General features: G+C 39.5%; 1 protein-coding gene across 5 annotated transcripts in view; it reads left to right on the top strand.

Moving 5' to 3' along the window:
* pex5la (peroxisomal biogenesis factor 5-like a) overlaps positions 1 to 27,319 on the top strand; it is a 93,265-nt gene that overhangs the window by 13,112 nt on the left and 52,834 nt on the right. For 4 of the 5 annotated variants that reach the window (XM_065955862.1, XM_065955859.1, XM_065955861.1 and 1 more), the window contains exon 2: positions 25,836 to 25,940. The exons of the other annotated variant lie outside the window; for it this stretch is intronic. In XM_065955862.1, coding sequence (XP_065811934.1) covers positions 25,836 to 25,940 — 105 coding nt within the window. The remainder of the gene's footprint in view (positions 1 to 25,835; positions 25,941 to 27,319) is intronic. 5 annotated transcript variants of the gene reach the window in all.

Below are 27,319 nucleotides of genomic sequence, written 5' to 3'. Positions count from 1 at the left end.
AGAGAAATGAAGACACTGGAAAGACGGAAGAGTGTTGCTGTGGGGAATGACAGACCTGAAACTAAACAACAGAAGATCAGATCAGTACTGTTCTGTGTATTTACTCGATTCTGTCATATCTCAAAGAGATTTTAGACTTGTTTTTGTCCACCTTGCGTATGCAATGCAGCACAAATTTTAAAAAAAAGCTCCCTTTGATAACCTTCAAATTAAATACAGAGTATGACTCACAGCTAATTTAGTTAAGGCTTACTGTGAAAAAAACAGCCCCCAAAACTTAAGTAGTTAACCTTATTAAAAAAATCCAGGGCTGATTCATCTGCTAATCAGCAAATTATTTTAGAGGCAGTTGATTAATTATTACTCATACTTAATTATTACTCGACTTAAAGAGTCGCTATAAGTGAGAAGTGGCACATTGAATGTCAAGAAACTTAATGGCATTTTAATCAAATAAATTCAGATGTAATCGCTGTATTGTTCTTTTCTGTTGCTTTTCAAAATGTTTGAACATCCTGCACAACTCCAGTCCATTCTTCTAACAACAAAGCCCATGCTCAGACATTTCCCCTTTTATAATAATAATTACAATACTTGATTTGTGTAGCTCTTCTCAATGCCGGTAACAAAGTGCTTCACAACAGACAATAAAAGCAAACATGTAACATCAACATTAATTGGAATGTATTTTTCCATTTAAAGTGGCAGCTCAACGATATCGCAACAGGAAATACAATTAAAAACACCAGCAGTTGCATCAATCCTACTAGAGCATTTTTCATATATCACCAGCCTTTTTTTGTTAATGTAAATCAGCCTGATGTGCACAACAGAGGACGTGCTCGTGCTTTGAAGAGCGAGATAATGCGAGGTATTTCCACTGTGCTGTTGGCAGCCTCAAATAACAGATTGAGACAGTAAGAGATAAATGATATATTGGCACTTTCAGAGTGGCAATGGCTGCCTCTTCACAGCATGTTCATTATTACAGCTTGTTCCTCCCTGCATTCATTTGCTACACCAAGTTTGTTTTCAGAGGGTAGACAGACAGACAGACAGACAGACAGACAGACAGACAGAGCAGAGATGGAAACTCTCCAGTCTGGCAGAGCAACAAACTAAGCTGTATGACATGATTACGTGTGCCTCACAGCCCCTTGTGTAATCAGCACCGCTGCCCACATCTAATCTTGTGTGGAGAGCATACTCCACTTAAAACCTTGACACACACACACACAAATACACACACACGTCAGACCGTTCTGGATGACCAGCAGACTTTGTCCTCAGATGATGAACTCCTCAGCGTGATTATTTGCGCTGGAAGTCGTACATTTACATGAAGGAAGCTTCAACATCAGTCCCTCATCAGGCATAACAGCTTGAATCTACTTTTCTGAATTGATGAATGCAGTTCTTTGCACTGATTGGTAGGACACATGATGTTTCCAGTCTGTTATTGAGTGTTTGAGGTTTGAGGGATCAAGCAGGTGGCTGATGAAGTAATGGCACAAAGCAATCACCGATGAAAATAAAAAAGCTAAAAAAACAGAGCTGCTTTGGCCGACAGATTATTTTTTAAATAGGAATTTGCAATGGAGCCGGAGGCTATTGTGAAATCTGAGATCTCCCAATCGATGGTCGGGCACACAGCCAGCCTCGGCTGCAAACTCGTGGATGTTGTGCTGAGGAATCCCTGCCTAAGTGAACGTGTATGTCTTTGCAGAAAAACATCAGTCTCACTTGGATTGCATTCATGCAACAATCTGATAACTACAGTTTAGTAAGGGAAACCTCGCATTTGGTTGAAAGGATATCCTTTAAGAGAAAAAGTGTTTCTCTGTTATGTCCCCTAACTGTTGACCAAAGAGAAGGGATATGGCACAGAAAGTTAATATGGTCACTCTTTTGTGTCATGTCAATTTGACGCATTTACTTGCAAGAACTCTGGAGTTCACTTTACAAGTCACCCAAGCTTAATGTGGCATGATAGGGCAACCATTAAAATACGCTGTAATAAATATACTATGTGCGTTTGCCTCAGGCTTAGATCATAATAGATTAGCCTAATTCCATATGATGCTAATTGGCTGCCTTGGACTAACTCACAGTTGGATGATGAATGAAAGTTTCCAATCTTGGCTTGCAGGTGTGACTGGCTGCTGCTCAGTTTGATGAGGAATAAGGGCCAGAGAGAAAACATCACAGGGGAAAAAGGCACAAATCTGCTTTGAAGGCTATCGAGGAAACGGCAAAAGGAAACCCAGTGAGCTGGTGTGCAGAGCATTAGAAATAACTGGCTATAAAGCTGCCTTCTCTATCTCACCTTGCACAGATACTCTGCATGAATGGCCATGGCCTCCCCAAATCTGTTTTTCGGGGTGGGGTATTTGGATTAGTGCTCTCAGTCGTATCGGGACATCAGTCTTATCTGATTAAGAGCGCTGAGTGAAAATCTAGTCTGGTCTGACTTTTGCGAAAGATAGATGAGGTAACCACGGACTTTTCTTTTTGATGCCTTCTTTATTTGCAAAAAGTGTTAGTCGGCCTCAGTGACTCTTGATCAAAGGTTGATTTGATGTCACAAATTGCATTTTTTAAATGCTTTGAACATTTAATTTGAAAAGCGCTTTACCAGGTCTAAACCCTGACACACAACCCTTACATTTTGGCTACAAGTTTGTCGCCATGATGTCCTGTCATATTGAGTCACCCTGCCTCCATTGAGATCAATGCTCCTGTTAGAGGCCATGCATCTTCTGATGGATTCCTTGCAATTGTGTTGGACCGGTAATGAGCTGCCTGTGGGCGTCACTCTCTCTTTCTGTCTCTGTCAAAGTTTCTCTTTGTCACACACACACACACACACACACACACACACACACACACACACACACACACACACACACACACACACACACACACACACACACACACACACAAACACACACCAGTGCTGAACTGTACACCTGAAGCACAAACATGTGTGGAATGAGAAGACATTTTTGCCTGTTGTAGAGCTTATGCACAATAGAGTTCCATTTATAACAGCTGGCAGTTCCCAAGTCAGGCTCCCCTCTATGGGTCATACTTCACTTTGATAGATCTGCACTATTGCAATGCAATGATCACGATACAGCCATTAGTTGGTTGACTGCTCACTTTCTTAAAGGGAAATGACTTTGCACGCCCACAGGTACGCTGTACGGTGACCTTCCATTGAAAATGGAGAAATGTTTCACTAAAGATAACATCTTGCTTTGGTTAGACCCAATGAACTCATCCAGTTCTATCCTTCTTCTTCTGCAACCACATATGATATTCAAAGTGCACCTTGGCTGCTTAACGATCCCTCGAAATGGACCTTTATAAAGTATGCATCATGTTTAAGTGAAACATGATGATCCTTTCTCTAGAAACCTTATTGTCACAAACTTAGTACTAATAACTACTTATACATTTTCAGCAACAGGACAACAGTGTTGTTAATTTCTAAAAAATGTTCTCATGCTCAATTCAGTTCAATACCACTGAGAAAAACAGTGAGTGTAATACAGTTAAAGTTAACTAAAAGAGCAACCCAAACTGTTCTCTTTTACCAAACATTTTTTTTAAATGTTTGCTTAATCACTTGGATCTCTCTGTGCAGCTGAAGCCCAAAAAGCTTCCTGGCTCAGTTTTACAGATAACAGTATCATCCCAAAAAGGCGCTGGTCCAGATAGAGTTCTTCAGAGAAAAAGCCTGAGTGGAACAAACTGTCACAGTGGAGTTAAATTACTTCAAATAACAAGAAATAACAGAACATTAAAATAAAGTGCTTTAAGCCGGAACAATTTTGCGATACCTTTTATAGCTATGCACAAACAAAAGAATCCTTAAAAAGCACACCCTGATGGGAGAAAATCTCCATGAGTCTGATGAATTATATTACTTAAGTGGCATCTTCTGAAGGAGTGAGATCTATTTATGATATGTTAATGGTTGCATCTAAAGAGAATTAATTTCCTCTCTCAGCACGAGCAAGCATCCTCAAACAATAAGCCTTTACTGGCAGCCTATCTTGTTTGTGCAGCAGGACCTCAATCAATTCTAGGGAAGGAGCGGTGAACATGAGGCAGGCTGGGTGACAGCAGGGAGGAGGGGTCAGGTGTCAGGGCCATCAGAGAGGCAGCGTGACACTGTTCTAATCAGGGTGGGTATGGGAATGTGCGACATCATTTCAGGGGACCTACACTTGACCTGCGATTGCTTCATAATTCATAAACACTGAGCCTGACTCCTGTCCATTAACGTTTCATAGTTTTTTCCTCTCATCATGTGAACTAATATGAGGCAATGACATAAAATCCTTTAGCAACCTCAGAGGAGAGCATTGCAGGTTGATGTTTAGATTATCTCTGTTGGCACATCTGCAGGCCTGAGAAAACGACACAATGATGAGGGTACTGTGGTGCTTATGATAAGTGCCGACCGGTATTTCAGAGGATGTCCTAAAAAGAGCATCTAGTTAGAAAATGGTCATCATCAGCAGGCTGGGAGGTTGTTATGGTGCTGATGCTCGCATTAATGACCCGTTCTCTCCTCCTCCCAACAATGCTCCTCTCCTGCAGCTGCTGTTTTCAAAGCCTTTAATTGGACAAAGTCACTCAAGGTAACAAGGACCTCATGGGCCTGTGTCTGGGCAACCAGATTACTGTGTATGTGTGTGTGTGTGTGTGTGTGTGTGTGTGTGTGTGTGTGTGTGTGTGTGTGTGTCAGTTGGGTACCAACAGTGTGGCACAGCAGTCAGCAAGGATGACATGTAATTGCACTTTTTGCTAAAAATAAATATATGCTTAACGATTTGCTTGAATTAAATATCTGTTACACTGCCAAAATCATGTTGAGAATAAGGTTGATCCTGTTGTGAAAATATTCTGTTGTTAAGTCCAATTTGGGCATTTATGGTAATGTGTGAATCAGGGTAAAGCCACACAATCAAGAACATTATTCTCATACATTAAACTATAAAATATGTACTGTGATGAAGAAAGGCCTTACAGAGCCACTCTGGCTGCAGACTAATGGTCTTGTTGTAAGAGAAAGTTTCCAACACTCTGTCAATCTCTGTCTCGTTTCCGTTCCTCTCTCTTTCTCTCTATGTCCATAAATAGCTCTGAATCTATTTCAGTATCACAGATACTTGAGACAGAGCAGACAAATGAGTGGGCCCGATTGAATTGCAGGTAACCAAATGATAAGAGCCAATTTTCTGCTTAAAGTCAATGAATTAAAAGGTCGCCCTGAATAGCTCTCACATCTGAATCTGCACAATATGGTGCACTTTAAAACTGATGTCTTCATCTTCGCTTTAATTCCCAATGGTATACTGCACTCTGGCATATTTATCATTTAATCAAAAAGTAGCTGGACCTGCGTCCCTTATTTTAGGCACATGCAGTAATCAAATCTAAACACGTCTTGATTGACTGGAACAGTAATGTATGAAGAGGACAGAAGGCCTTATTTTGCAATCAGAACACTCCGGGGCAGGGAGCAGCCTCTTAGCTGTGTGTACGACTGCTTCTGACAAAGCACAATGATAAACTCATCCTCATGGAGTAAGACGTGCAGCCGCCCCGATCTAGGACAGTCGGAGGCTCAAAGTGAGAGACGTGTCTGCAGCTAGGATGTAATGCCATTTTCCAGGCAGCCACTAGTAATCAGGTTACTGTACTCTGCTGCTCAATGCACAGAGGGGATCCTCCTCCTTTTACTGCCATCTCTCATCATTAGCAGCTGCAGGCAGAGCTTCAAGTAGCGACACAGCTATAATGTAAGTAATGACTCAGGCTGGCTCTGCAAGAGGGGCTCAGTGTCCTCTTTCTCCACAGTGTTCCTTAATGGGGAGGTAATGGGGAAAGAAAAAATTGGCCACTGGGGCCTGGAGAGGGCTTTAGTTCTGGCTGGATATGAGGGGTTGTCAAACGTGGAGACAGGTGAAGTGGAAGTGGAGGGAAAGTTCAACGTGGGGGTGAGAATTACCTCCCAGCTATTACCTGCCTTTGACCTTCAGTCATGCTCAATCATGCCATTGTGGCCACACCTATTATTTCTCTAAGTCACAGTGTGATTATTGTATAACTGATGTCAGCAAGCAGGGAGGATATACACTGAACAAAACCCATGATCTACAGTAAGTGAATTTTAATTCCACCTCTTACAGTGTATGCATTGAATGAATTTAATGACTGCATGATCAGAGTATTGAAATATACTGTATAAAATCAGTATACTGCCTAAGGTATTTGCAAAATGTTCACAGCAGTGTAACTGGTTCAACACTTTCAAACTAATAATAATCCCAAAGTACTGGACAAACTGAAGATTTGAGATAAAAGTCGCCCTCCTTAAACATCAGCAGTTTACAAGGGAAGTCCAAGAGGTGGACCATCTCACCTTACTACATTGTCATCCCCAACTTACTTCACTGGATGCTGCTAGCTGTTCTATCTGCTGAACAGTGAAATACAAGATAAAGACATACTGTTGGGAAAGTGTGTGAAGCAAGAATTCTGATTCCCTTATTGCATTACAGTGATATTTTGGGGTCATTAGGTTCTCCCTTCATTACTCTACTTACATCTTACATTAATTATAGTGATAAATGTTCAGCAGCATTTCAGCAGCGCAGACTAGCTGAATCTTTTTTACAAGAGCATACTCTCGTGTTCTTCTCCACTGTCCTGCTGGTGAAGGAATTATATCTCCAGTACAGACAAAACCCCTGCAGCTCTTTCTGGGCACTGATGAGGGAAATGTTTTTGTTCAGTCAGGTAATTAGAGTTGGGGTCAAGAACCTATTTTTGAAATAGATGAGGTCAATTATAGAGACCTGGGGATTTTTTTCTGATTTCAAAGGCTTCCTTTAGGGAACACCAGCAAGGAAGGGGACCAATGTTAAGATGACTTGATTTATTTTAGTTTCTTTTGTTCTCTCCAGTGCGTTCCATTTATCAAGCTCTTTACTATTAAATCTCAGAGGGGAGAGTGAAGTTTTCTCAGATCAAAATATCCCCTATAAGCGTTTCAGTTAGCTGGTATCATATGTAGTTGTTTGGTAGATGAAGGTTTGAATGGCCAAAATCCCCGTCAGGGAAATATGCTAAATAAATAATAATAAAAACATTAATATTGGCATATTAAATATTTTGTTTCCCACACAAAGACAATATTTGCTAACCATTTTTGATATTGCTTCCTTTTTTTATATATCTCTATGAGAAAGCCAATCCCGACATATACACTAATGTTCAGTATCCCATTGCTCTCCATTCCTTGCCTATGGGAAAACATCTAAAATTTGATTGAATGTGGATGTTAAATGTTGGTTGTAGTTCCACCACTTTGATTCAAACACTAACCAGAATTGTGAACCTCGGACCTTTTTTCCCATTTGGCTAATTCCATGTGTCTCTGTGACATGTTACAAAGGATGCCTCAAAACATGGAATAGTTGTTTTCTACTTTACTCATTGTAACGTCATCCATTTATCTAGGGTCTATCTATATCAATTTAAAGTTGTATATAGAATTATTATTGTCGAGGTGTCAATACAGGTTTAACACACCCACAGACTCACATACAGGTAGTTAGAAACCTTATGTGTTTCTTTAATATTGTGATATTTGAAACATAACTGAACTAAAACAGAACTTTATACAGTGAAGTTTTGGCTTGGTTGTTCAAGTTTGCAGATTATACAAAAAAAAAAGCATCAACCAGTGAGTACCGTAGTAACCACAAGTCAGTGTTAAAATTATATTTGAAAACTATTATGTGTGACAATTTGGCGGAGTAGTCGCCAAGCAGCAGTTTGTTTGGGTTTCATGCTGGTGCTCGACGGGCGACATCTACTGGATAAAAAAGCCACACATTCTTCCATTCGATTCTTCTAAACACCACACAATAAAATACATGAAAACAACACACCTACTCTCTGAAGTATTTGGGGCAGGTGTGTGTATAGAATAAAACAAACCAAACTAAACATCATTACTCTTAACTGACAGAGTGCACTTAGGTGCAAAATCACATGTGGACTTGCTGAATGGCTGGTTTTTCACTTGTTAATTTCTTCAGTAGCTCGCAGGTGGCTGGTGTATTTTAGAGTGCAGGTCTACTGTACAAAGAATGATTAAAGAACTGATGTTTGTTTCACAGCTGAAATAGAAATTCTGCCTCACTTCCTGCTGGGTCATCTGAGCTTCTGGGAAATAAACAATAAATGTGATATAACAACACTGTATAAGCCAGTGTGCCCTTTTGAAATCTTTCATTAAGTATTTCCATTATAAAAGGAAAGAAATGAGCAGTTTACAAAAAGCAATTTTGGTGACTTTGATCTAATGCGTTGGTGGTATAGTAGCAATTTTCCAGGGACTTTATTTTACTATTTAAATCTGAAGGTGTTCACCTGTGCCCTGTACTGTAAGTAGGGATTGTAATTCTGTATAACATATTCCAGATTCTTCCATCTTGTAGTTTTGGTCCTGATCCTGTACTATACTCACTTTAGATCTGTCGCGTTTGTTTTGTTGCTGAGTCATGCATCCCAGGCCTCTGTTAGTATTAAAGCATTTAAAGGAATATGATAATCTGCTAACAAAAGTCACTCTGGATTAGGGCTGCACGATATTGGGAAAAAATGACATTGCAATATTTTTGTTTCCTGCGATATATATTGCGATATTTTTTTTAAGTTTACTGCTTCACTCTGTTCAGCTGAATTCTCCCTGACTCTCCCTGAAATGATGATTACAGACTCTCACCTGATTGCCTCTGTCTCTCTCTGCCTCCATGAATGCTATTTGCGTTTAAGAAAAAAAAAAAATGATGAAGAGTCTTAATCATTTTGATATCCGTTAATTAGCCTATTGATATTGATCTATAATATTTCCTGCAAGTGATTCTTCTCAAATCAGGTCAGACTTATTAATAACTCGCTCATGCACTGAGGCTCTATCATTTAAGTTTCCCTCCGCGACCAAATAATATTACGGGGATATTTATTAATATGTTAACCCCTCCTCACGCGAGAGAGACACACAGCGGGAGCGCGCACATACAGGCTGAGCAGACGCTTAGAGTTTGTCCTCCTCCTGCGTTTTGCCTTTTTTGTAGGCTTGAGTAATCAGTTGCCAGAGATGTGAATCAATGAAAAGTAATGTTTAGAGACATTTCTAGAACAAGCACAATGCATTTTGTGAAGACGGTCTGCCTTGGAAAGATAAAAAGGGTGATTTCTGCAGGAAGCAAAGCAAACTTTAAGCAACGGATTACATCGACATTAAACTACGCCCGTTTCAAGTTTTATGGCAGCTCATGAAATCGAAAGTCGTGGGAAGGAGGACGTCAAATAAACAATAAAGTGGGCTATCAGAAGATCAAAACTTAGACCTCAAAAACAAAACCGAGAGCCCGTTCTGACTGAAGACAAAGTTGAATGCACAGATCTGGAGGCCGCTGCCTTTAACCCCGAAAGTGCTAAATATAGGTTAGCCCCTTATGTATCTCCGCTCATATCACTGCTCCGCTCCCTCTCTCTCAGTCGCCTCGACCACTCATGCTGCATGTCGCTATGCACGACCCTGATAACAGCAGGTGAGATGACAGAGCGCTGAGAAGGTGCTATAACTCTGAGAGTTGTGGGACTTCCGGTTCCGGCGAAACAAGTGAAGACGCGTCCTTGCTGAGCTCCTCACCTGAACTGCTGTATTTACCGACTTAATCAAACTTTCGCTAATGCCAGGTGACGAATAAGTGCTTGTTTAAGTAGCACACACCAATAATAAGCCTAAAGGCACTTTTGATTCGTGGACGGGGTGAAATGAGCAAGAAGAAGACCAACGAGACTAGCGCTAGCTCAGTCTGGGGAGTTACTTGCCAAGATTGAAGAGAAAGTCGAGAGTCAGAATGCTATGATTGACCAGCTGAGACAAGAACTGCAACAGGCCGCCGAAACAGCAAAAGCCAACAATGCAAGTTTGGGAAGACAGGTAGCTTCGTGCGAGGCGGCAACAAATGACCACCCTGATAAGATAACACAGCTTGAGCAAGACGTGTCAGCGATGAAAAAACAGATGGACATTCTGAGAGCACAGAACGATGACCTCGATGTCCGCTCACGGCGCTGTAACCTACGTGTCACTGGTATCAAAGAGGGATGTGAAGTCGGTGAGCGCCCGGTCAAATTTATAGCCCGGCTGCTCGCGGCGTCTCTGCGTTTGGATGAGGCTCCGCTGCTGGACAGGGCGCATCGGTCACTATGGAGGAGGCAGGAAGATGGGCTCCCTCCCAGGGCATGGATAATGAGAAAATGAGGAATATGTGCTGGCCAATATAGTGAAGTGAGGGGGCTAAACCAGTAGCTGTTTGTTGAAGGCTGCTCTTTTATTCTTGTTTTTTTTCTCTTCGAAAGCCACTATCAACCTCTATTCGACCAACCAGCCTGTAAGATGGTAGCATTGCACTCTGACTGTTTTCTTCAGTACCCTACCCTGTTCATGTTCATAATAGGGAGTGTATGGAGCAATATACTGAACTTCCAAAATACGTTCACCATTTTGTTGTGTTCGTGAGAGCCAATTCTATAATTCCACTTGAGCAGGGAACTTTCCATTTTTATTTCAATGGCATCTGTAGGCTACCTGATTTTCTACAGGCATCCCATCATCACATTTATTTAGATTTGCATCATTAGTATTATTACTATTTTGGCTTAATGTACTGTCATTACAGACACATATTCATGGTCATTTACATAGAATAGAGATATGGTTAATATTGGTAGAAAGATACAACACGTTTTTTCTCATGTCTGGCAGTTCAGGTTGAGGCTCAGACTCATTGGTAAGGTATTTCTGTATGCTAGTTGCTACAGCGCTGTTGGATGATCTAGCAGCCTCTCAGTTGGGGAGGGGCGTGCAGGAGGGGGGCGGGGACGGGCCTGGGTTTTTCGTTTTGGATGTTGGGATATTTGTGTTCTGGCAATATACATTATTCTCTATTGCATTTATAGGCAATACAGCTTTATTTCTTAGAGACGTTACAAGGCTAAAAATTATACACAATTTCATATGTCAGGAATAGGTAACCAACCTCAAACTATCTTTTCCAGCTGGAATGTACGGGGTGCTAACCACCCAGTGAAGTGTAATAAGATCTTTGCTGATCTTAAGAAATTGAGAACTGAGGTGGCATTTTTACAAGAGACACACTTGAAAATTTGTGATCAGGCCAAGCTTAGGAGGGGAGGATTTCAACAAACTTTCCATTCAAGTTGGGATGTGAAATGTAGGAGTACAGCCATACTTGTACATACAGTAGAAACATCCAGTTCACAAAATCTAAAGTAATATCAGATAGAAACGGAAGATTTGTCATTGTGCAGGGAAAGCTGTATAACGTACCAGTTATTTTGGCAAACGTTTACGCTCCAAACTGGGACAATGTGGAATTCTTTAGAGAGTTTTTTGCTATGCTACCAGAATTAAATGACCATCAATTAGTCCTAGGTGGTGATTTTAATTGCGTGTTGGATCCCATCCTGGACCGCTCAAGTCCTACCAGTAGAATTATGTCTAACTCAGCACAATATATAAATTCATTACTTCAAGCTTATGGTTTAGTGGATCCCTGTCGTTTCAAAAACCCCACCTCCAGATTGTACACGTTTTTGTCTTCTGCACACCAGTCTTACTCGAGGATTGACTTCTTCCTTTTAGATAAGAGACTCATGCCCCTCGTTAACTCTTGCAATCTTGGAAATAGTAATCTCAGACAAACGGAATTTGATAATTTGTCTACAGGTAAGGCAGAAGAACTCTATTTAAAATCCAGATTAAAATGCTACAAATCTGGAGAGAGATCACATTTCTCACCAGTTAAGACAGGCAGAAGCGACAGCATATATTTCAGAGATTGAGGCAGCAGATGGTAACGTAACAATTGGCCAACGTGAGATTAATGAGCAGTTTGAATCTTTTTATAAGCACCTATATACATCTGAAGCCACAAATAGAGATAAAATACAACAGTTTCTGGACAAAGTCACTCTACCAAATGTAGGAGTCGAGGATAGGGAGGCTCTAGATAAAGCTATCTCAATTTATGAAATACAAAGGGCAATTAGTAAGATTAAAAGCGGTAAAGCTCCGGGCCCCGATGGGTTTCCCATTGATTTCTATAAAAAGTGCACTGCAAAGCTCTCACCACTGCTGCGGGAGGTATTTACTGAGGCGCTACAAAGAGGTTCACTGCCTCCCACAATGACATAGGCAACTATCTCAGTTATCCCAAAAAAAAAGAGAAGGATCCGTTGAAATGTTAAAGTTACAGACCGATAAGTCTATTAGGGGTTGACTATAAGATTTTAGCTAAAATGCTCACAGCGAGATTTGACACAGTCATGCAAAAGATTGTACACTCTGATCAATCTGGATTAATCTCAGGTCGACAGCTCTATGGTAATCAACGTCGCCTACATAATATCATCTACTCTACAAAAGCATCAGATATAGCTGAAGTCTTGTTTACCCTCGATGCCCATAAAGCTTTTGGCAGAATGTTATCCCAATATTATTTATTTAGCTGCAATAAGAAGTGCTGAACAAGTTTATGGCATTACAAGGAGGGAGAGATGACCTTGTACTGTATCTGCTGGATCCTGATGTCTCTATCCCAAGTTACGGGCATTTAACAGAGTTTGGGGAAATATCGGGATATAAGGTTAATCCTGCTAAAAGCCTGCTCTTTCCTATTAATGAACTAGCTAAATCAATGTCATTCGAGATATACCCATTTAAAGTGAGCTGTGATAAACTTTAGTAAGAATAATTTGATTGTTTGAAAAACCAATAAAGATAATTTAATATATATCACTATGAGAGTTGTTGCATGTAATGTGGTAAAATATATTAAATGTATGCTCATTTAGATCTATTAGTAATATCAATGGGCATAGACAGGCTACATAAACTTAATTGAAAGGCTCAAATATATTTTTCGGCTCCAGATGGATTTTTTTTTCCTTCACATCGCATTTCCTTGCGGTGGGACTATTGCGCTAGTGCACATCGCGATGACGATGCTGAAACCATATATCGTGCAGCCCTACTCTGGATCATAACAGTAAGCTTACAGTCGTAATTTCAATTGTCTTTTTATTGTATTATCCATAATTCAATTCAAATTAATTTACATATTTTGTTAACTAATGTGGCCAGATGTTTGCTGTATAAGTTCTATTTTTGTATAACCTGCAGGTCATGGGTCTAAACTTCAAAACAGAGGCAATCTAAAAGGCTTTATCATGGAGGGGACAAAGAGGGATAGTATCTTAAGTTCCCTTTACAACCTCTTTTGTTAATATTGTTATGTAAGGACAGCGAGGTAGAGAGTAACAGTTGTTATGATTAATATCAAATTAATGTAAATTTATTGTCATATGATGAAGTTTTTTGTTCTTCTGAGCATTTTGTGAAGTACCGTGTCCCCTTCACATCGGGCCACATCTAAAAAGTAATGTTAGCGGACAAAAAAAACAAATTGATCAGAAGAATGAATCAGAATTGAGCATTAAGGCTTGCAGTGTGAACATATCTAAAAGTGAAGGGTCCAAATGCCAGCAGGAAACAAAGCAGAGAATAAGCTTTGTTGTGTGATAAACATGTAAAGGATTCCTCTGGAGCTAATTAAAGTGCCAAGACCACATAATGTGATCTTTTGTTGCTGTTTGGAATTTGTTGGATAACAGTCTTGTTCGGCATCTGGAAGAAAATATTCCATACAAGCTGCCTTTATCTCTCTAAGTTAATGACCTTGTCTTTCACAGAGAGCAGCAGTCTATATCTGGACATCTTGTCTGGTGTGTAATTTACTGAGGAATTTTTAATTTTTAATGTCAAGGTGACACAAGTAAAACCTATATTGAAAATGACAGATTTAAAGTGTCCTATATCTTTGGTAATTTACGAGTCAGTGGGCTTACAAGGTTGAGTTGCTTGTGGGTTCACCATATGGTCATGGCTGCACACATGGAAGCCTGCTCCCTGTCCTTGTATGTGACAACACCATAAAGAATCGTCATCAGGTTATCCTAAAACAGCATGATCAGTGCTGAGAGGTGTGGATGAACGTCACTTCAGAGCTTTTACTATTCAGTCTCAGTCGTGCGTCTGCGGACACGAGCAGTAATTTGAAGAGTCCAATCAATCTTCTGCCTAGAAGAGTGGAAGTGAAAACAAAGCCTCTTATTTGTTGCTGAGATATCTGATAGTGGAGCTGCCTGGAGAATACATACAGCTTTAGGGAGGGAAAAGAGGATAGAGGAGCATGTTGAGAGAACAATAAACACAGCTTTGTGCATCACAGAGAATGCAAAAATGTTCAAACACAAGTTTGTGAATGTGAATGGTATGACCTGTATGCGAGTGTTGCAATTAGTAAGATAAAAGCAAACAAAAATGCAACATGCCCCACCTCCATGTACCTCCGTGTGCATGTGCGCCATACGAGTTACAGAACAGCAGAAATGTTAAAGGGATACTTCACCCGTTGAAACATGAATGTGTATTGACATTGGGTCATATATGTAGTAAAAATGTGAAATAAAGTTTGAAGTTGGTGCCTTCTTGGCCGAGAAAAGGCATAAAGTGTATTTCATGTGGATGAAAGACACCAAATCCCAGAATGCACAGCACTGCAAGCCACTCCCACTAAGGGACTCTAGTTCAGAATCAAAAATACTTTGATCGATACAGTTTCTCCAAAATATACAATATAGCAGTATAAATATTGTAATAAAAACATTTACAGACATATTTACTTCAACACATACGGCCATTTCCTCAACTGATTCCAAAATTTCTTCCAGAATTGATCTTGGAAATTCCTGGCAGAAAACAGACTCTATGTCTGTGTCCATAGGCAAACAGTGAGAGCACCGACACTACCAGTCCGCCCTAGGTTTCTAATGATACCAAGCTTAATGCAAATGGGTGAAGTATCCCTTTAATATATGCTGCTTTGAGAAATGGGAATGCATGCTTCACTGCTTAGAGTTCTCAATGACGCACACTTAAGACATAAGCAAGGTCCTTGTGCTTTCTTGCCAAATGAGATTCTAGTGCATGAAATACCAACGTGCCAAAAACATCTAATGTGAAGCGTCTGTAATGAATTCCACAGGCCTCTTTTTTTTACACTAATGCCAATGCTTCCTGACTCGTTTGTGTCTTCAGTGCATGAGTGTGGATATAGTGTCCAGAGGTCCTACATATTAATGTAGGACCCCCTCCCCCCCAGAGTCCAGTCCTAGTACATTCTAAGTTGAAATTGACATGCTTTTTACATGCTCTGTGATCCAGAATTAATGTTTTATGAGCAGCAGCCTGTGTTTCATGTTCATGTTGAAACCTGATTCGAAAGAAGCCACAGGGACAACACACACATATACAGTATTGCTACCAGGTTTGAAGGGTTAGTGAGAGTATCATGTTGTGGTTCGTCAGCCAGTTGTGTTTTAAATTCTGAAACTGAAACACGGGCGGCTTTGTATAGGGGATTGTCTTGCAGTGTCTCACTGACGTCTTAACATTTGACCTATACAGTAATAATGTACAGGAAGAAAAATTTATTGACTCTGCCTTTAACCCCTTTACATTAGACTTTGAAACAAAGAAATGTAAAATGTGGGTGTAAAGTAGGCTTGTAAGAGCCCAGAATGTAACAACAACCTGAAATGTAACGACCCAAAATGTTTTTAAAAAATGTAATAAAACCTGAAATGTAATAACGACCTGAAATGTTGTAAAACTTTTTTTTATGAAACCCGAAATGTAATAACTGGTCAATAATGTAACAAAAGTGCTGAGACCGAAATGTAATTAAGAAAATGAAATAAAACCCAAAATGTTATAACTGGTCGATAATGTAACATGATGCTGAGCCCAAAACGTAATAACTTTTTGCCCAAAATGTAACCGTAAACTTGTAGCATTATGGAGCAGGCAAAATGTGTTTCTCCAAATAGTGTAATCATTTTATTAGATCATAGAGTGAGTCAATAATTTATGGACTAAAGGGCTTATTGCTTCAATGTAAAGTGTAGTATCATACACAATGCCCCCGTCAATTATGGAGACACTATTAGGTTTAATAATAGATGTTACAAGTTCTTACATTTTGGGCCAAAAAGTTCTTATATTTTGGGCTCAGCATCTTGTTACATCATTCTCAACCAGTTATTACATTTTGGATTTTATTAAAAAAAATGTAATAACATTTAGGGTAGTTGTTACATTTCAGGTCTTTGTTACATTTCGGGCTCTTACAAAGCTTCAGATCATTCATTTAGAGCAGTGCTTCTAAAACTGTGGGGTACCACCTCAGCTGCACAGTTATTCCTACTTCTGCTAATAGTTGAAAACAACATTTAGACTCGGACAATAACACTTTTATTTTTAAATACAGGTTTTAAAATCTGTTGTTCTCCTTCTTTTAGGAATAAACACACTGAGGATTATATACTTTTAGTTCTAATAAGACTATAAGAGCAACTGGGACACCCAAACTTCACCTCAGGGATTATTAAAGTTTTCTCATTCTAATTCTGGTTGAAGTGTGGAGATGGCAGATATCCAGGTGTTTCCGTGCACTAGACTCAAAATGAACTGTAAGCTCTCTGCACTGCTATATGTACTGTCAGCTCTACTGGGAACAGGCCTTTCTTTGACAAGCACATCTGCCTTAAAAAAGTCAGAAAATCAGACAGAACTTCTTAACTATGCAGATGACAGTTTGCTCTTTTACTTTTTCTTCTCTTGAGTGACCGAGTAAGAAAACAACGTAACAGATGTCTCTATGTCCTTATTTTCTTATGCTTGATATTCAACCATTTACAGATAGAGACCTTACCATATTGCTGTATAACTGTACATATAAACCTAATAATGTATTTTCTTTTTAATGAGGTCAGTTTATTAATAATAATAATGTTGTGGGGAAGTCGAAACCTCCACTGAGCTGGTATTGGAGGTAGTAATAGAGGCTAAAAACATAGGCAAAAACTGTTTCACTGTGAAATGTAGGAGCCAGCAGGGCGGAACAGTGCTGTGTGTGCATCTGAGTTTGTGTATGTATATTAAGCTCTCATTGTTTGTTAACAAAGCATGCCTCCAATGCTCCTGCAAAACCAGAACATAGTGTATATCCAAACCCATCTCCAAATAGTCTTACACTGTCAAATAATTTTAACATTTAAAAAATCTCATCTTTCTTAAAAGTTAATTGTTGACCAAATGTGGACGCTTTACCAGGGGCCAAATCAGCCCAGCAGAAATCAATCACTGCATTCACACCTCATGGATGTGACCATTGGCTTAGTGAGGTGGTTCTTAACAGTGTGAACTCTGAGGTAAGTTTGTGGCTGTTTCTCCAATAATAGCCAGACAACCTCAACAGCCAAATGCCTTAGCGCTGATTTCTTTTTAAGTTGTATTTGCTCAGCTGTCCTAAAGAGCGGCAGCCTGTAAACCCACAGGGACAGTTATTCGCTATCTATCCCCATTAAAAGGCATTACAGTCCTCTGCCTTTCCAAGAGTGTCACTTCAATTCTGTGATACATCCTCTACATAATGAAAAACACTATGTTGTTGGGCTGTGCTGAATCTGGTTTAGATGGATTAAGTGGAAGCTTTTCCCCACACAAAAATCTCACACTGTCATTACTGTGGATATTGTTTATTGATGATTTTTCATTGTTTTTCATTAGTTTAATAAGTTTAGATGAGAAGAACATTGTTCCATTTGGATTTTTAAAGTTAAGTGTCTTTATCAGCATGTGTACAGTTTGATGAATGGTTCTTGGGTTCTTGCCTTAGCATCATCAGTAACACAAGTTATAGAAGTTATTTAATGGTTAACAATTGAACTGCTCTGAGCAGCATGGATCTTAGGTTCAAATGCATAAAAAATAAGGTTTAATGGTGTTATTTTAATTAAACAGCTGCTGTGAATCACAACAAAGAGCTAAAATAACTGTTTTTAATAGAACTCATCCACTTTACAAGGCCAATCTCACATGTGTCACCTGAATAAGCCAAAGCTAACTGTCAGCCTTGGGTCTCTATCACATCAGCAGCCTGCCATGGCCTCCAGCAGTTAAATGCTGCAGGTGCAGAAATGTATCCACAGCGCGGCTTTCAGCAAATCGCCTCAAACCTCCTTTGTTGACCGAGGGACTTAAAGCGTCACCAAAGCTTAAACCCATACAGACTCGTCTGTCACAGTACTATAGGAGACATTTCTGACAGGCAAACACTTTTACACAGATCACCAGCTAAGTGCTGCTGCCCAAGCAATCTGTGGGTGAACATCTGTGCAAATTAAATAAGCTGATATATTTTAAAGTCACTTCAGAGGTGGAAAAAAAAGTGATTGGACGGGTTAAAGTCTAATACATTTAATGCATTTTACATTTTATTTCTGAATTAATTAGATGAAGGCAGCAGCCATTTAATGTGATCTCACTTGAAGTTGATCAACTGTAAATGCTAAGTGAATTTGGAAACATCAAATACAGTGTCACAGATCTTTTATGTTGTGAGTGTTTTAATCATTTTTACAATTATTGTAACTTCCAAGGAAATAAAGCAAAGACTTGGTTTTTGACTCAAACAATGTATTAAATTCAGCCCCATAATTCAGTCGGAATAATTGAAATTCTTGAACAATTACTCAAAAATTATATGATCAATAGGAATATAGAGATAGAGATTTTGTCTCCTTCGCTTTTTGTGTAAGCCATCCTGCTCTACTAGTTTTGATTGTTTCTAGAAAATGAATTAACTTTTACCGCCCCTAGCAGTGTGGGAAATACTTATGCTAAATTATGCGTTGTTTGATGACATTTTATGCACAGACCAGAGACCATTAAAAACAGAAAAACTTTGCTGCAGCCTCAAATGCCCCTAATTAGTTCTGTGTCCTGAATTACACCTTTGTTATACAGAAAATAAGGTAACAAAGGAATCCAAAAACTGATTAGAAATGAGAAATAAATCCACTACGCTGTTTTTCAGGGTTATAATTATCCTCACATTAGAATAATTGCAATTAAATACGATAATTTTGCCCCAAGCACAATAGAACATTGCCTCACAAATAAAAATGTGTTGATGATCCTGAATGTTTGTTTATGCTTTCTAAATATTTATTTATGGGCTTTTTGTGCCTTTATTTGAGAGATAGGACAGTTGATAGAGTCGGATATCAGGGAGACAGAGTGGGAAATGACATGCAGGAAAGGAACCACAGGTCGGATTTGAACCTGGGCCGCCCGCTTGGAAGACTGCAGCTTCCATACATTGGGCGCGCGCACTAACCACTGCGGCACCAGCGCCCCAGGGTTTGGACACATAATTTACTGAGTGACTCAATGTCGCATTTTTTGAGTCTTTATAAACCACTCTGGTAACATGAGGGGAAACTAAAGGTTTGCTCAGAAGATACTTGCCATACAGGGGAAGTTAAGATGTTATTCTGTACCCCTCAGTTGCCCTGCCTTTGGGCAGTTTTCTGTGTGAAACCAACAACTCAACATGAAGAACTGCAATAATGTGGTATAATGCATCAAATGGAAACATTTATGTTTAATATTCTACATTGACCCTTTAGAAATAAATGAAATGAAATGAAGTGTTTGACAGCCCAACTATACATCAAGTACAGTAAAACAAAAACATTAATTGTTAAACATTGATTGTCAATATTCACATACTGGTAATAAATATAGAATACAAGAATATACTCTGGTTAATGTGTTTGGATAGTTTGGTTTAAATACCAAAACAGCTAACAGAGTATGATTGACTGAGATGCTGGTACAAAGCTGCTTGCAGCCACATCTTGGTCCTCTATAGAGGAGCCTTCTCACTGTGTAGAGGATCAGCTTATTGTTGTTATTAACACAAGCGCCCTGAGTCCCACTTAGGCTGCTGCACTCCACTCATTATTGTATATCAGCTCACTGTAGCCAGTAGTGCGCAACAAATTTCCCCCTCAAGTGTTAGTAGAGTATGTGCTCATGATCCATTTCACACTGCAGAGAGTCACCCCGGCTGTTGTTGGTGTCATCTCTCTAAGGCCGAGAGCATACTCATGCAAGAGGTGAGAGGTCAGAGGTCGACCCAAGAGTGCTGAGAGAGACACATCAAAAACTACACCACATTATCACAGCCAGCGGAGATTGTCGCATGTGTGGAGCAGACTGTGCCCAGTTTCTGAACAGTCTGGGTAATACACTGGGGTACTGATGTTTTTTTTCTTTATTCAGCATTCATACATGGGCTTTAAAACTGAATGTTAGATGAGATGAACACAAGTCCATTCCTGGATTTTTTTTCTATACCACATTTTTCAACCCAATCTTTATGTAGCCGTCTATTTTTCCCATCCAGCTCTGAACTAGATTTTAGTGGGAAGTCCCTCCCTCTATATAATGCAGAACTAAAATTTCTCCAGAGGGTATTTGCGCATGAAATCCATCTTTTAAAGGTCTAATGAAAAATGGGGTGACAATGCAATCCACCTTTTCGTCACTGATTACAATTCCTCTCTGTTTAAAATATTCTCTTGTTTGCAAGTCTTTGGACATTTCTCCGGCAATTTATTAAACAGAGACCCACTCTGAAGAACCAACACATTCAGACATGTATAAAAATCACTCCTGCAGCCATGAACAAGTTTTCCTCTCTAAAGAGGTTTAGTCATGACACTTTCTTGTTTGGAAGCAATGGTCATTTTTATGTCATTGCGCTCTTGTGAATGCATCAAAAGGTGGTATACTGTAATATTGCTGTTGTGCATTAAAAATATTATCATTATCCTCATTAATCTGGACCACCATGCCTCTAGTGTTTGAAATGCATTACCCTCAGTGTACAGAAGTCATTCTGTGCCTTTTTGGTTGATTAACTCTGTTTTAGTCTATTTTTCTGGAAATCCAAAGAAAGGCACCAACACTAATCTTACTAATTTAATTGAGCTGACACAAAAAGCTTTTATCATATATTGAACTTTTTAACTTTCAGTAGATTGAAGGGGATATACAAACAGAACAGGTTTAAGAGAAAACGCTCTGCTTTGCAATCAAAAGAAAAGTGGGGCAACGAGTAGACTTCCTTCAGTACTTTATATAAATCCATTTCAACATCTGAAAATGTAAAGCCTCGTACCGGCTTAACGGCAGGCTGGGCAGGTGGCATTATTATGAAGAGCAAGTGACTAAAGTTAGTCAACTCAGTTTAGCTAGCAGCTACATGTTTACTGAATATGTCTTTCAGTATATGTATCTATTACAGTTTCACATTAGAAATCACATGCACCATTGTCGATAGAACTACTGTCTTCTTCATGGACACCAAAACTCTCACTCTCATACTCCAACAGTAAATGGTAAACCAATCTGGCACTCTTATTAAGACCGGCAAGTAAAAGTGTTTATATCCTTAAGCGTACTCGACTAACTAGATCCAGTCCGACTTGAAGCAAACAGACTTTTTGAACAGAGGAGCAAAGCTTTTGAGACAAAACTGGTGCACTCGCAAACAAGCACTTCAATGACTTTTTCAAGTAGTGGGGAAGGTTTTGCTCTCAAACCTGTCTTGTTGGTTTCACCTTAAGCCACCTAAAATCACAGCTTATCAGATTTCCAAGGCCTTCATCTACCACTTTCTAAAGTCTTCTGGACTAAGTAGGCTTTCATTAGCTTCTTACATTAAGGATTCATCATTGTTTCCTTTTGCTGACTCTAGATCTGGACTCTGAAAACAGCAACTCAGACAGGAAGCAGAGTGCAATAGTTGGTCAATGAGATGATCTGCTAAGTCAGGTTTCTCTCTCCTCTGTGTTTTTTTTCTTCAGAGCACAATTGCTGTTCTGCAAAAAGAGCATTTTCAAGTAATGATGCTGTTCCCCAAAATAAATGCTGCTTACTGCATGTGGAACAAACTCTCTGCAGATGAGGACAAACGACAGATTATTATAATTATGGCTGAACTTTCCAGTTTAACTTTACCATTAAGTTCATAAAGCGTTTCAGTCCTACCTTCGAGAATGGCTTGGTAATACACTTTCCTGCAAAAATGTATTAGTTCAGTGATGAACACGGCATGCTGACTGGGAGATTGTAAATGGATTTTCAGAGCCTCGAGATAAACAGCAACATTTATGTCCTCTGCCAGGATCAGCAACTAATGATTTGATTAAACTGTTTGCAGAATGCTGCAGTCAATCTCATCTGCTGAACATAATTTGTTTTTGATTTTATCTTGGAGAACATCCCCACAGTGATTCAATCTTTTTCACATTCTGCTGTATTAGAAAAGAAAACAATAAAATGATAATGTGTTCAAGTTGTTTCATTAAGCTCCATCACTGTAAACAGATCATCTTTTTTTTTTTAAACAGTTAAGAATTCATATTTCATACTTTGCAGCTTGAGTGCTCTCAAATACGAACCCTCTGTTCTCCAGGGTTTAAGCATTTCATTATCTTAACGTCAAGATTTTCATCTGCTGTGTTGTATAACAAAGTTGCAAACGCATATCCAGTTCCTCGAAGCTGTCCACTGCAGTTGTCCGCCCAAAAATTATCCACTACCTGTGTAATCACTCCTAGAAAAATAAAAGCTACCTTGGCAAAAGTTGATACAAAACAACACATCAAGCCCTGCCAACACTGTGAGCCACTACAAACTGACTGTGAGACACTGTTGGCTCACACAATACCTGCACATACGGCACAGCGATGACATTCAGCACTTTTCCAAAAGCTTCATCTGCCATTTAGTGAAACCAACTAAAAAAATCAATGTTAGTGTTTGAGTACAGCTTTTCTGGGTCATCTCTGAGTGTGTGAATGCCCCTCTGTTCATGTTATCCTCTTGGTTTAAGGTGTTGTTCATTTATACCCAGGGAGACTGAGCCGGAGAGTGGGCACAGGTGGCTTTTAGGACTTTATTAAGAGCATTAAGATTTTCAAGGGAACTCTCAAGAACTGGCACACACGTTAAGTGTCATGATCAGTGGGGGGAAAAAAAAGTGTAATTCATTTTTCATGGGAGTTAGAAATGTGTAGCTAAGATCCAGATTAAATGCCTAAAATGTGATTCTTGTTCAGCCGGGACAGCTTTCTTTTCTGAGTCTACAAATGGAATATAATGTAGACAGTGAGTGTCTTGCATGTACAGAATTTCTTCAATCCATTTAAAAACATTCTGATTAGAGGGTCAAACTTCACTGTTTACATGGAGGCTAAATAAAGTGATCTGATAATGAGGTGCGTGTCCATGCATCAAGAATGTCATCAGAATGAAATACTTTTGGAATGCACAGAGCTGGTCTTATTCAGTTCGGATGATCAACATGTTTCTGTCAATGGGCGTGGGTCAGTAAAGTTTTTCTCCGGAGTAGGAGCCATTTCAAGCAGAACTTAAGTGTGTTTAAACCTCCGTTATTATTTTCGGTTTAGTTTTTTGGTAAGCATGGCCAGAGTCACTGTACAAGATGACTCCGCCTGTGTTGTAAGAACCGCCGCTGTCGCTGCAGGTCTCTAGATGTATCTCTTCCGCTAACCTCTCACTGTGTGCCAGAGTTTTCACTCTCCTCCTCTCGTGTCCAACACTTTGGTCAGTCACTTTGGTCAGTTTTTATTTTCCCTTTTTTCTAACTTTTTTTTCCTTCTGTTTCAAAAGCTGCAAGCTCAGTAGTACATAATTACCCTGAAATCGATTAACAGGGGAGAGAGCAAGTCTGCAGGACCTCCAGACATACGCAGTTGAAGAGAGGTGCAGACATGAATAGTAAGAATAGCTTTACCACAACCAGGAAGACACGACTATAGATCAAGTGTGTACATGGATATTGATCTGAAAAACAATTGACATAAAACACCTCTCTCATTCTGAATTAAATTTCTTTCTGAATAAGCATTTTTATTCTAATCAGTTTTTTTCTAATTACTTTGGTCTTTTGGGGTATGATGTTTAAAGGGATACTTCACCCATTTGCATTAAGCTTTGAATCATTAGAAACCTGGTAGTTTTTTTGAATGGTCGTGCATCCTGCCCTCATTTTCCCCTGAGATAGGAAATCTTTGTATTTCTGAGTCTGAAAAGGAGCTTCCAGTGACGCAAAATGACAATTTTTGCGTCACTGGAAGCTGTTGCGGTTAGCAGGGTGAAACTACATCGCTAGTTCCTCATATTTTTGACATTGAAGCTACAGACCAATCACAGATCAGTGGGTGGGAACTCACTCCCAGAATCGAAACTTAACGTCTGCCATATTGCTTGGAAGCTATGCTAACAGGCTCTATAGAGAAAGTCCTCGTCCTCGTTTTGGCTGCTGCGGCTGCTGGCCGTCGCTAGCCACCAGCCACCGCGACACCGGCCTCCGCGACACAAGACCAGCCTGTCGGCAGCAACCGTCTCGCAGCTATATTGCTATATTGCTGGCCGCCGCTGCCAGCTCAGCAGTCGAGACATAAGGCCTGCCTGTCGGCGGCGGTGAGGACGAGGAGCCGGGGCCGGCTCGAGCTGGGGCGGGCTGGTAGTGTCGGTGCTCTCACTGTTTGCCTATGGACACAGACATAGAGTCTGTTTCCTGCCAGGAATTTCCAAGATCAATTCTGGAAGAAATTTCGGAATCAGTTGAGGAAATGGCCGTATGTGTTGAAGTAAATATATATGTAAATGTTTTTAATACTATATTTCTACTGCTATACTGTATATTTTGGAGAAACTGTAACGATCGAATTTCCCTCTGGGATTAATAAAGTATTTCTGATTCTGTGGGAGTGGCCGAGTGCTGTGCATTCTGGGATTTGGTGTCTTTCATCCACATGAGCCAAAAAGACACTTTCTGCCTTTTCTCGGTCAAGAAGGCACCAACTTCAAAATGTATTTCACATTTCTCCTACATATATGACCCAATGTCAATACAGATTCCTGTTTCAACGGGTGACGTATCCCTTTAACTGATCAGCTAAGACGGATAAAATAACTATCTTAATTTTACTGACACTAGAGATTTTCAGATACCACTTTTTCCTTCTTGATACAGATTCCAATAAGAAGATTTAAGTATATGCCAATACTGGGTCTTCCAGATCAATTTAAAAATGATAGAAATTATCTGTGGACAAACAGTGACTGTTGACATTTTGATAGCTTTGACTTACATTCAACTCTCTGCTACCTAAACACTGTTTGTAATTGTCAGAACATATTTTGGATTATTATATTGTGGATTATTTTGAGACTAATTGTTGATGGTATTGGAAGGTTGCATCAGATACCTCAGTGCAACACTCTGAGAACTGATGTTTGAGCTAATCAATAATCTTACTCTTGGGATTTTTACATACATATTGTAGCTCTGAAACCTTCTGCCGGGTAGACGTGACCATTCATCTGTCTTACATTGTACATAAGTGCTAGAAATACTTTGGTTTGTGTAATGAGCTATGTATGATATTCTGTCAAATTCTGCTGTGGACGACCATGCTCATCATCGTCTATACCCTCTACATTGTGCAGTAACCTTGTTTTCATTACCATAGTCTTGTGGAAATGTCTTTTAGTTGATGTTGTGTTACTATAGACGACCCCACACAGTATTTCCATCATCACAAAGTTAAATCTTTTCTCTAAGATGCCCCGTGACGGGGGCAAAAAGCTCTGAGTTGTCCAACTTTCCTGACACAAGTCATTGTTGATCTCACTGTTGTAGGGGAAAGACTCTAGGGCTGCAGATAAGACTGTTGCCATGGTCCTGAAGGAGATACCCAGTAAGGCGTCATCAGAAGGGAAGCCCCTCCTCACAGTGACTACCAAGGTGGGCAGAACCATTTCAGAAACTCCCCCCGCCCTCCCCCCACCCCCCCTCCCACCGCCTCCAAGTGGAACGTTCTCCTGTGTTGGTCATACTAAACTACAGCAAAGCTTTGAGTGTCCTATATCTGACCTTTACTGTCTACTAACTCATTACTTAAGCCTTTTAAATGTTGTTTGTAACAACAAAGCAATAAATCTTTCATTTCCAGCTGCTCTATGGGGTATAAAACCCTTTACTACACCACTACATTTACACAGACACTGAATAGTCATCTTAGGATCCATAGAGGCAGCCTCCAATTGCTGCAATTATACACATAACTTTTTAATCTTTTCAAATTAGCCTCTGACAGATTGACACAATGATCTCATACTTAAAACTCATTGTCTATTTTTTTATGTACGAGGGGGGATTAACCAGAGGGCCACAGAAATTTCCTCTAACATTACTAATCAGGTAACAAAAATTTCCCCATGAACTTTTTTTTTACACCTCATAAGCAGCTAATCCTCTGCACAAACTGCATATAAATTAATGTTCCAAATGCACACAGCATGGCATTGAGCTACTGATTGAACTCTCTGTGTACAAAAAAAAATCCTGCAGCAAATTAATGTTTACCCGCTGCTGAGCTTTTCACTTCTCTTTTGCTTTTTAACTATTAAAGTATTATAGGCTGGAGACGTTGCGCCACATGCCAATGAGTTGTATTGCTCTGTGCTTGATTGCTTTTGTACAGTGTTTGTGTGTGTGTGTGTGTGTGTGTGTGTGTGTACTGCTGTGTATATCTGTCTGTGTTTTTAATAACCTGTAGCATGCTTCATACTTGTTTGCCTTTCTAACAATGTCTGGTTTATAAGCTGTCAAACAACCAAACATAATGCTGCCACTGAAGTGGAAGGATATAATTAAGTTTCAGCATGTCTGCTGTCAGACAGAAACTGCTGAGTTTGCACCAACAAGATATTATGTGTTTTTCGAAAAAAAAAAACAGTCAATTTTAAAATCTGTAAATCATAGTTTCTTGCTATGTAAATTACTATAACAAAATGTTTTCAAAGAACTTTATAAAGCTACAACATCCAGGAGTTAAACCCCTGGTATATATTTTCTACTGTATGTGAGAACTGCTGTTCTTCTGAAGCATATAGACACATCGATTGTTTTCCCCAACATGCTGCAGTGTCACAAAAATCAATGATACAAACCTTTTTGTAGTATATTACTGATGGCAAATATCAATATTGACAGGATGACCGAGAAAAACATACATGAAGCAAACATGTCAGAGCACAACCTCATGTTAGATTTGTTCAGTAATTATTTATAGTTAAAACAACCATCCAATTCATGAAGACTTTTAAGGAGGCGCAATGGAA

Source organism: Labrus bergylta, chromosome 6 (genome assembly GCF_963930695.1).
Source record: "Labrus bergylta chromosome 6, fLabBer1.1, whole genome shotgun sequence".
NCBI classification, from domain to species: Eukaryota; Metazoa; Chordata; class Actinopteri; order Labriformes; family Labridae; genus Labrus; species Labrus bergylta.
The sequence above is the reverse complement of the archived record's forward strand: the minus strand, read 5'-3'. Positions and strand labels throughout refer to the sequence as shown.